Below are 10619 nucleotides of genomic sequence, written 5' to 3'. Positions count from 1 at the left end.
AAAAAGGTGAAGAAAAAAAATTCCAGCACAGGTCCACTGGACGCCGTCATTGAGGCCGAATTCGCAACCGCGCGCCTCCTCCTCAACGCCGCCGGCCAGATCCACCACCGGTCGGATCTCTCGCTTGTACGCCGAGATCCGCCGGGGTGGAGGCCCGCGGCGACCGGGATGGAGCGGGGGTGGGGAGGGGCGGGAACGACGACGTCTGGCGCGCGTGATAGCGGCGGCGGCAGGCGGCGCTGCGGTGGCTGTGCGACGGCGGCGCGGCGCGGCGGCGGTGGCGCGATGGCGGTGCGACGGTGTGCTGCTGTGCGGAGCTCGTCGAGGCTGGAGGCGCGGCGGCGGGGCTCCTCCCTCCTCTCTCCGCGCGGCTCGCCCGGCGGCGGCGGGGACCTGGCTACGGCGGCGGAGCTCCTGCTCGCACGCCATGCCCGCCGTCGGCCCCCGCCCCAAGCGCTCGGCGTCCATGCCCTTCCACGGCGCTGGCGCCGCAAAGGGCCGGGACCCGGCCCTGGCGGCCGGCGGGCGCGCGCGTCTCCGCTACGAGACGCTCCGCGAGCTCCTCCTGTGCTTCGACCTGGACTGCGACGGGAAGGACGAGGGGCCCCGCACATCACAGCAGTGTAGCAGCAGCGGGCGAGGGCGGCAGCATCACCAGCGGAGCTCGGCGAGGCGCGCAGCCGCGGAGCGGAGCCGTGCGCGGCGGCAGCGAGCCTGCGCGGGGCGGACCTGCGCGGCGGGGATGGAGCAGAGGTGCGGGGCAGCGGCGGTTGTGCAGTGGGGCCGGAGAAGGGTGTCCCGCATCGTTCCCGGGGAGGCACACGCTTATCGAGTTGAGGAGGAGCGCGGGGAGGGCGTGGGGCGGCCGACCACGCCGGGCCCGAGGCACAGCGAGAGGCGGTGGAGAGTGCGGGGGCTACTCACCGCGGCCCCGGCACACAGCGACAGCAAAAGGACGCCCCGCGTCGGGCTTCAACTCCCGTGCTGCCACGCGTCGAGACCGCGTGAGAGGAGCGCCGAGAGGCCTTACTCTCCAGGGTGCATAGAGATTAGAGTTTTAATTGCGCTATGAGATGACCACAGGGCAGGGCAGGGAGATCTGGCCTGGAAGGCCAACAATAGAATGAACAGAAGCCCCCCGATCGAGATCGTGTCCTGGAGTAAATTAAACGGCACGCCAGCGCCAGAGTAGTATATTTCTAGTTTAAGTTTTCAGGTGCTACTCTACTCCTAGTTTACCTGCTCCTCCGTTCGATGTTGTTTTTTCGCTAGGATTTCCCGTCCCGGGTGCGAACGGCGTCGGTGGCGTCGGCCACTGCACTTGCCTTTTGGGGTCCTCAGCTCGCTGCTGCAGGCTAGCTGCCCCCGCATATCGTTGAGTAGGTGGTCAGCGGTCCAGTGGCGGATCTAGGATTTCTAAGTAGGGTATTCCTAAAAAAATATGACCAGCTGCAATAACCTAAATGAAGTATTTTGGTTCAAACATATTGAGTATACATACCAAATTATCTATACATATATACATATATTTCACTTGTTTTTCCGCCAGCAGGGTATTCCTAGAAATACGGGGGCATCAATACTAGGTCCGCCCCCGCAGCGGCCACGGACAGCTCACCGGAGACGGCCCAAATGGTCTATTCGGCTGACTACACGAATAGTGTAGAGTTAGTAGGATGAATAGTATTTTGTGAAAAAAAATAAATCGAGACAAGTCAAAACAAGCCAACCCTAAATAAGCCGAACAGCCTCAAAATGGGAACGCCCATCCCGCTGCGCCTCGTCTGAGACTGCTGCCACGCTCACATGTGGCCAAGTGGCCATTATATTGGTCTTGGTTCAGTGCGGTGTGCTCCGTGTGGGACGACGGATAAGAAGAAGAAGAACACGCACTAGCTAGATCGGCCGGCTACCGAGTGCTGACGGCGTGCTGGGTAGTGACACGACACCGGTGCGAGCTGAAGCTGACCTACCTGCCTAGCTCCGATCCGTAGGTAGTGCTTGCCTGCCGCACCCCAACGTTGCGCAAGGGTCGCGATCAGATCAGATGTTAGGCCCTGTTTGGTTCCAATTTTTTTTTTCAAAAGTCCCTATCACATCAAAAAGAATCTTACTATTTTATAATATTAAATAAAATATGTTTATAAATGTTTTTTAACAGCTGAGTGCTTTTTCGCGAGACGAATCTAATGAGCCTAATTAATTCATAATTTGCTACATTGATGCTACAGTAACCATTCGCTAATCATGAATTAAGATACCTCATTAGATTCGTCTCGCAGTTTAGCCACAGAGTTCTGCAGTTAGTTTTATAATTAATATTTATTTAATACTTCTAAATACTAAAAAGTCCCTGAGAATTTTTTTTTTAATTTCTATTCCAAAACACCCGCTTAGCCGGCGGCGCCAGTGGGAGCTGGGAAGGCTACACAGATCAATCCTTCTTCCATTGGGCGGGAGTGGATCCGGAGATTGCTGTAATGTACTGTACTAACTCCCTACTCTACTACCGTGTCAACGCGTTGCGCACCTGTGTTAAATAAGTGGAGGGCAGAAAAGGATCGGATACGCGTCCGCAGGCTGCAACTCGCGACATCATTTGGCGTGATGCCACGCCTCCTTTTCTCCCCGGCTTTGCGTACTTGGCAAGGAGAATGAATGACACTCCCACGAAAGCTTCTTCTTTTGTTTCATGTACATCCCCAATTCCCCATCACTAGTGCAAAGGTGCTATCATACCTTCCTTTCGCCCGTTCCAAAAGTATCATGAGACCGGCCTAAAAAGATACTCGTAATATATATGGAGGTGATGAAACTCTACGATATATTTATTCTCACTTGACCAAACTTGGTGTTCCACACTCGATCTCTCTGCTATACTAAAACGTATATAGGGTGTGTTTAGTCCATTTTGGATTTTGGGATTTTTGAAAGGGAAGCTTTCAACATTTGAAGTATTAAATGTAGACTAATCACAAAACTAATTATAGATCTCGTCTGTAAACTATGAGACGAATCTAATGAGCCTAATTAATCCATCATTAGCATATATTTACCGTAACTTTACTGTAGCAATTTAGTGTCTGATCACGTCCTAATTAGGTTCATTAGATTCGTCTCGCAATTTACAGTCCATTTGTGTAATGCGATTTATTTTTTTACTATATTTAGTACACCATGCAGGCGATTTATAAAAAATTTAGATTTTGGAATTTTGGATCTAAACACGGCCATAATGAATTTTCGTGCGCTAGGGCCCACCACCCGCCAAACAATAAAAAAATTTCAGCAGCACACCCTGGCCGCCCCACTCCACTCTCGCGTGTGTTAAGCTCCTATAAAGCACGCAACTAAGAGCAACTCCAGCAGAATTTCTATCAAGGTCCCTACCCTAAATTTGAAGGGTGGAGTTAAAAAAAAACTCCAACAAACTCTCTACTTGAGTTCCTAAACTAGGCAGACCTCTAATTCTCCCCTTCCACCCCCTAGACTGGAGGATCTCCAGAGAGCCCTACATTCTTGGGCTCCACTCAACATCCTCTTGGTTCTCCCTCCCAGGCATGTGCTCCACTCCCTTTCTATTGCGTCGGGCCCCTCGCTGTCATGCCTCGCCGTCCCGCATGCCCGAGCTCTGGCCACCTCTCTCGTCACGCCACACATCCAAGCAGCTGCATGAACTGAGCTCTGGTTGGACTCTGCCCGCCAGCGCCGCATGAGCCGAGCTCGGGTCGCCGCCGCTTGCTTCTCCCGCCAGCTCCGTCGAGCACACCACCACCGCTACCTGCTACTTCTTCTCCCGCTGACTTCGTCGAGGCACACCGCCGCCATCGCTTTCCTTGATCGGCTAGATCCGCCACCGCCACCGGCGGCCTCAGCTTGTCCCGACCGCCTAGAAAAAGGGAGGAGACGACAGTGGAGGGAGGAGGTGGAGAGTGGCGGCGGTGGAGGGAGAGGTGGAGAGCAGCAATGGCACCAGAGGGAGACGAGGAGTAGGTCGCACGAGGAAGACAAAAAATTTTATTTTTAATTTGAATTTTGTTCTAAGGAAATTGAAAAGAAAAAATAGATAGAGGCTGAAATATGGGAGGTTTTGCTGGACTTGGATTGCTGAAATCGGATGCATTATTTGAAAACTATGAGATGAGGACAGTGATTTGGAGGTATCACCGGAGATGCTCTAATCATACTCTGGGACCCGGCTATGAAAGGAGCTGGCCTGTCATGCTTGCTGCCATTCTTGCATATGATGATTGACGACTTACTGGGCTGCCGCCGGAATTCACCGTGTTCGGCTGGTATGGTTTAGGCTGCTATCGGTTGTTGGGCTGAATTTCAATGGCCTAGCCGTTCGAATGGTCTGCAGCAGCCGTTCGGCTGTTCTACTTCGCACTGGTCGCCCTCCCCTGCCTTCCTCCTCAGTGCTTTCCCAATTGCACTGATCTGCAGCTACTATAGTTGCCTGCTGCAAGCAGCAGCCGGTCTGATGCACTGATGCCGCTGGCTGCTAGTGCTCCAGCTGATAGTAGCTGGGATCAGCCATAAAGTTACCAGCCGAACATGGTGATTGGGAGCAGCAGCCTGTACCAGCCCCGTTGATCCACATGGTCCCTGGGACCCGAGACCCGACCGGCCAAGGAGCAGGCTGCAGGCTCTGCTCAAGCATGCCACGGCTCGCCAGGAGCATGGACCGTGCCGTGGGGGCAGCACCGTGCGTCCAGTTTCAATGCCTTGCCTTGGGAAACATTTGAATTGGCAAGACAGATAACCAAAAAAGAAAAGAAAAAGATCGTTTTGAACGTTGGCATAGCACAATGTACATATCTCAACGATACATGAAGTCCACAACTCCACATTTTGACAGCTGACACACAAGGTTGTCGCCTACAGCTATACATTCCATCCTGATGAATCTTTGTTAGCAGTTTAACAAGCTACGGTAATCCAGGCGCAACATCCGGGGGAGCTGAGACAAAGTTTCGACAGTGCCCAGAACTAACATGCATGACAGTCCATTGCTCGTGACCTCATGTTAACCTTAAGGCATGCATCATCACTGCGTGGATGGCATGATCCAGCATACTCTGCCTGCCCAGGCCCCAGGCAACCCTGACAACGCACAACGGAAAATCCTTTTCAACTTTGCACTACCTTATTAGGTGCTGCAGGAAGGGCGTCTCACCGGTCAAACGAGCAACTCTACAATATATGCACGCCAAAAAAGAAACCGGGGTGGCCTGCCATTTGGATTTTGAACGTCCATCATGTAGTGCTCACTGGTCAGCTTCCATCTCTAGCACCAAAGGATCCTTCAGACTTCTGACATGTTATGTATTGCCTTGCATGCCTTCTCAGAGGTGCGCTATATAAGCCTCCACTGATACTAAGATCTCTAGCTTTTCCTGACTTCTAGAATACATCTGCTAATGCCTGCAGTGAGATTAGACTAACTAGGCTTGTCCACCAGACATAATGGCTCATGATATGATTAACCGGACCATCTTTCCCAGGCACTGGAAGCATTTAGCAGCTTCTTTCAAGCACAAGTTTCTATCCTTCCGAGTCCAGTGCTGCACAGCAGAAGCACATGAGCTACTCAGACAAAATTTCAAACAAAGCAGGAAAATTGTTATGTAGCACGTACCTTGCTAAGTTCATTAAGCTTATCCCTAGCATCTTTCAGCAGAAGCTCAGCATCAGTGTCCCATTTGTAAAACTCCAACACCCTTCCGTCCAGAATTTTCTTGCTGATCTATTACAAATCAATGTATTTTCTGTTCAGATACTTCCTAATCCCGAGACACTGTATGTTTGGAAAGCATGAAGAGCTGTACAAGCAAATGGTAATGGGTGGAACTCAATAGAGAATTCCGGACACCAGAAACCCCATACTCTTAAATTGCATATCAGGTACATACAACGTACCAAAATCATTAACTTCTTGGCTATGTACCCTTACCAGCAACCCAGTATGTGGCCCACCCAAACTTGGGCCTGCCTCATGTAGATACAGGGAGTCAGGGATGCAGGTGCCTCCAGGATCACACGGCCCAGTTAGGTCTTTTGCACTATCCCAGACTCACCTCTAGGTAAAAATCTCAACCCTACTGTTTTAATGTCTCAACTCTCAACAAAATGATGGCGACCACTTACTAGCGTGCCAAATGCCACAGGGGTCACAGGTTTCGTTATAATTCTAACAGTTCAACTGCATTATGAGGGTAAAATTTACCTAAATAATCTCATATAGCTGAATATTAGTGAAACTTAATCGTCTCATATCTGGATAAGAAATGTATTACTGCAACCTTTACATTTTAGTATATTGGCAATGTGGATAAATCACATTAAAATTGAAAAGCAATAGTAATGGAGAATTTATCAGGCGCAAGCAGTGTGTTACCTTGTTGCCTACTGCCACACCTCCAGTTATATGTGCAAAATAGATATTGTAATAATGTGAGAGGAATGCAGGGGCATTGCTCTCAGCCAGTTCAGTCAGATAAGTTGCATAAGTTGATCCTAAAGTACTCGGCTCTGGAATTGCAATCCCTTGTTCGTTGAACCACTCCAAATCTTTTGAAATGCGGGCTGAACGCTCCAAACCACTTTTCCTGAAGTAAACATCTGAGCAAACATTAAATTAAATATATGTGAGTAATTAACTGTCATTTTTGTTTAGTTAGAGGTTGATTGGCACAGCTCCAACTCTAAGATCTCTGCAGGATTTGGAGTTTGCAAGGTAAAGTAAATTTGCTCATCCAAATGGTAACAAATTTTCTCAACCAAATACCAGTAGTGTGCCCACAGCTCTAGCTCCAAGAATTCCAGAGCTAGGGATGACTAGCTCCAAAAATTCTTGGAGCTGGAGCTGTGTCAAACAGGAACAATTTGACATTTTTCCCTCAGGAGCTAGAGCCACTTTGCAATACTGCAAGTAATGAGCTTTCAACTTAGAAACTATAAAGTTTGTAACATCCATATACAAATTATGCATCTTTGAAGCATTTAATTGCATGTGTTTGACATCCAACACAGCATATTTGTTGGTTCATTTCAAGTAATATTTACTATTTTTTTTGGGATCCAAACAAGAAAAGTGACTACAACATGTGCAGATATCTTGGTGGAGATGCACAAGATTACCTACATGCTAACGCCCTCAACATGATCTTTACCGTTATGGTCTATCATCTCCATTTCATAGCAGCCTATGAAATTCATATCTTTCGGAGGATCAGAGGACACTACAAAACTTGAATAGAAAGAGCAAACTGCATGGAAGTCACTGCACAGCCAGAGGGCAGAACTCCAAAGCATGTCTCATCTCAAAGCTCAGACCTCAGAATGAATCTTAAACCAATTACCAGTGCACATACCAACATAGAATGTATACATTTCCAGAAGCTGTATCAGCATCATGCCTTACTTAACCATCCTAACATAGTAATAATGTCCTATTACAAGTTTGGATACAATTTTGAAAACTGGGATAAGTCAGCATGTTACATAGTTTGCAGCACATTTCTATTTTGGCAGTACAAAGGGTATTCCTATCATCAATATCTGCCTGCCACCCAAATGTACCTATATACATTCCTCTTGCGAAAACAGAAATGGTATGGTAAAAATATACAACTAGGAGTGTGAATGGAACAGATAGTTCCCAACCATCTGTTCAAACAAAGGGTCTCAGATAGAATCAGAGCAAAAGGAAAGAAAACAAAAATTCAACATTTTTCTCAGTTTCCAGAATAGAAGTCGGATAGCCCCACCCCCCAAAATTATAAGATTGGACAAAGGGAAAGGCACAAGACTGAAAATATACTGGAAATACTTCACATAGGATCTGAATACTATCCAGTCCATGTGACAACAACCTAGCAACTCACCCAGCACCCATGGGCAATGGTGTGGCTCTAACTTGTATAAAGGTGTGGACAACTACATTTTAGAATGGTAATAAGTTCCTCTAAAATAGAAAGGTAGCATGTTATAATATTAAATCATTCAGTTGACAGTTTATAGAACTTCTGAGTCTTGTTTAACAAAATATGGCGCTATTGCGAACTATTCGCCCTATATTGCTAGCTCAAATTATAATGCAGTTGAATTCCAGACATGTGGGATGTTTGAACGATCATCACATAGCGATATATATGGCTGTTGTTTTCACTCAATATTTGAGTGAATATTTATGGTTGAGATGATCCACATTAGTGATGAAGACTGCCATTTGAATAATCATCATGGTGTATTTTAGCTCTGTATTTGTGATCGAGACTATCAGCATTCGAATTTGTATCACATACTATTATGTACGGTTCCAGTACCGAGGAAAAAATGTGAGATAAGATACGGGATGAGAGTTAGTCATTTATATCTGCTCTGAATTCATCCTAAACAGAACATATATTTGATGGGCAGTATTTTGCGGAGTTGATAATGCCACAATCTTATCATCACATAAATGTAAATGTAAACATTCAAATGCAAGCAACATATACCCCCAAATCAGCACTACATACTCTGTGACAGAAATTCTAATCGAGGATATCACGCAGTCCCTCCCCAGAACACGGATTGTCAAAAATTGAACTAGCAGCAAGAAACGAGGAAGAAAATTTGTGACTCACAGGCGACATCTGTGGACTCGGCGACGACCCGCTCGATGGTGTCGAAGACAAGCTTGCTGTCCACCAGGTACCGCACGAACCTCTCCATGCTCGGCATCCACTCCCCTTCCTGGAGTTCGCCCTCCTCCTCCTTCTCGTGCTCCTCCTTCACGCCGCCATCGTCGGCGTCGTCGTCCTCCGACGCATCCGAGGCCTCCGTCTCCGCCCGCGCGGCCGCGTCCTCCGCCCCCGGCTCGTCCTTGATGGTGGTGCGCTTGGGGTTACGGAGCCGCATGGCGACGAACCGCATCTCCTCGGCGACGCCCACCGCCTCGCCGGGGTACTGCTTCGGGTACCGCTGCGGCTTCGGCTTCGCCTCCGGCGGCGGCGCAGGCGCCTCCGCAGCTGCCGGGGCCGAAGGGGAGGGAGAGCAGCGGGCGACAGTTAGGGCTAGGGATCCAGCCTTTGGGGTGCGGATGGAGGTGAGCGGAGCCACTCGCCGGGATGGAAGCAGCGAGACAGCCGAGGCGGCGGCGGCGGCGACGACGAGCGGCATGGGTTTAAGGGGCGGCCGGGCGGGTTATCCGTTGCGCAACCTGCCAACCTCCCTCCGGTGAGACAACGTCCCCGAGTCTGACTGCAACAAACTCTGTACGAGTTACCTTTACGCCTTCGTCCGGCGCTTACGTATTTTTGTTCCTGAGGTAGTGCAAGAAGCTGTGCTACTTGCTATTCCGCCTAGCCTAGGGTAGGCCCTGTTTGTTTCCGAGGTTTCCGAACGCGCGGTCGCGATGAGCGAAAGCGGACTCGGAGCTGCGTTGGCGACTTTTGGTTGTGTAGTTCAATCTTTGCGATTGCGATTTTTGGTTGTGTAGTTTAATCTTTACGATTTTCAGTTGGACAACGCGCGTTCAACGCAAGCTGGACGGATTTATTCTATTTATTTGGCTCGCAAGCTGGACGGATTTATTCTATTTATTTGGCTCACAAGCAAAGCGAACGCGGAAATAAACAAAGCTGTAGTAGGGTGGTGCATCGGCTGATTCAGCCAATTTTTTTTAACGATTAGGAGAGCTACTAATTATATTAGAAAATAGAATAGATTCATATTGAACATAATAATAAACAAAAAAATACAACAACACTAGCTGGTTGGATTAGAACATCAATATGGCCGCACAACTCAATTAAGCCAACTTCAATGTAGAACAACCTTGTAATGCAACAACATTACATAAAGGTTTAAAACTATGGACAAATTAAAACATATATCTCTTGTTAGAGGGTGTTTAGAAATGTGTTCCTTTCTTGAAATAGGGAAGAGATTACTCAAATTTAGGGTACAAGCTTGCAACCCATTTTCTCATGGATTTTAAGTGAGATGCATCTCTGTGTATGAAGTTGGTACGGCTCTATAGAACTAGAGCAAATTTCAACTACAGAAATGGTTATCAATGAACTAGGATAGAAGCTTCTAAGGTGTCTTCAAATGTAGAATATCCTGTTATATGGAATTTAGTATGCATACTCAGAAATAGACCATATACAGTGTGCCACTATAACTTTGCTAAAAGTATTATCCCGATCTCAGCATCGATTCTCATCGTATGGGCGATCCGCATTTGCATGTTTCCTTCAAGTAGCAGTAATCAACATTAGTTAATTCTGCATTTATGCTACTAATTCTATTGATTCCGCAATATTGTTCCCGTTCCAAAATGCTAAAGCTCCAACAAGACTTTACGGATTGAACATGCCATGACAGTATGACACACATTGAACTCCAACCGCCGACAACAAACCTCGACAGCTTCGGGAAAAAAAGAACTCGACAGCTTCACAGACTATTACCTTTAGCTCTTTCAATTGTAGCTTTTCCTTAGCTTGCTGCTTTCTGCTTTCTACGACTCTGCCTCGCCTTATTCCCCTTCAACCCGGTGCTCACTACTTAGCTTTCAAACAAACCTGCATAAAAAGAGGGGACGCTGCAACGTTGCAAGCTCAAGT

General features: G+C 48.0%; 1 protein-coding gene across 1 annotated transcript; it reads right to left on the bottom strand.

Annotated features, from left to right (window-relative positions):
* Positions 1-4773: 4773 nt before the first annotated feature.
* LOC120691125 (probable inactive heme oxygenase 2, chloroplastic) lies at positions 4774-9251 on the bottom strand. Its single transcript, XM_039974102.1, has 4 exons — positions 8634-9251; positions 6401-6624; positions 5642-5749; positions 4774-5567 (listed from the first exon to the last, which is right to left on the bottom strand). Exons 1-4 carry the CDS (start codon positions 9166-9168, stop codon positions 5475-5477), a joined length of 960 nt encoding a protein of 319 aa, XP_039830036.1. The 5' UTR covers positions 9169-9251; the 3' UTR covers positions 4774-5474.
* Positions 9252-10619: the final 1368 nt, after the last annotated feature.

Source organism: Panicum virgatum, chromosome 9N (assembly GCF_016808335.1).
Source record: "Panicum virgatum strain AP13 chromosome 9N, P.virgatum_v5, whole genome shotgun sequence".
In the NCBI taxonomy this organism is placed as follows: domain Eukaryota; kingdom Viridiplantae; phylum Streptophyta; class Magnoliopsida; order Poales; family Poaceae; genus Panicum; species Panicum virgatum.
The sequence above is the reverse complement of the archived record's forward strand: the minus strand, read 5'-3'. Positions and strand labels throughout refer to the sequence as shown.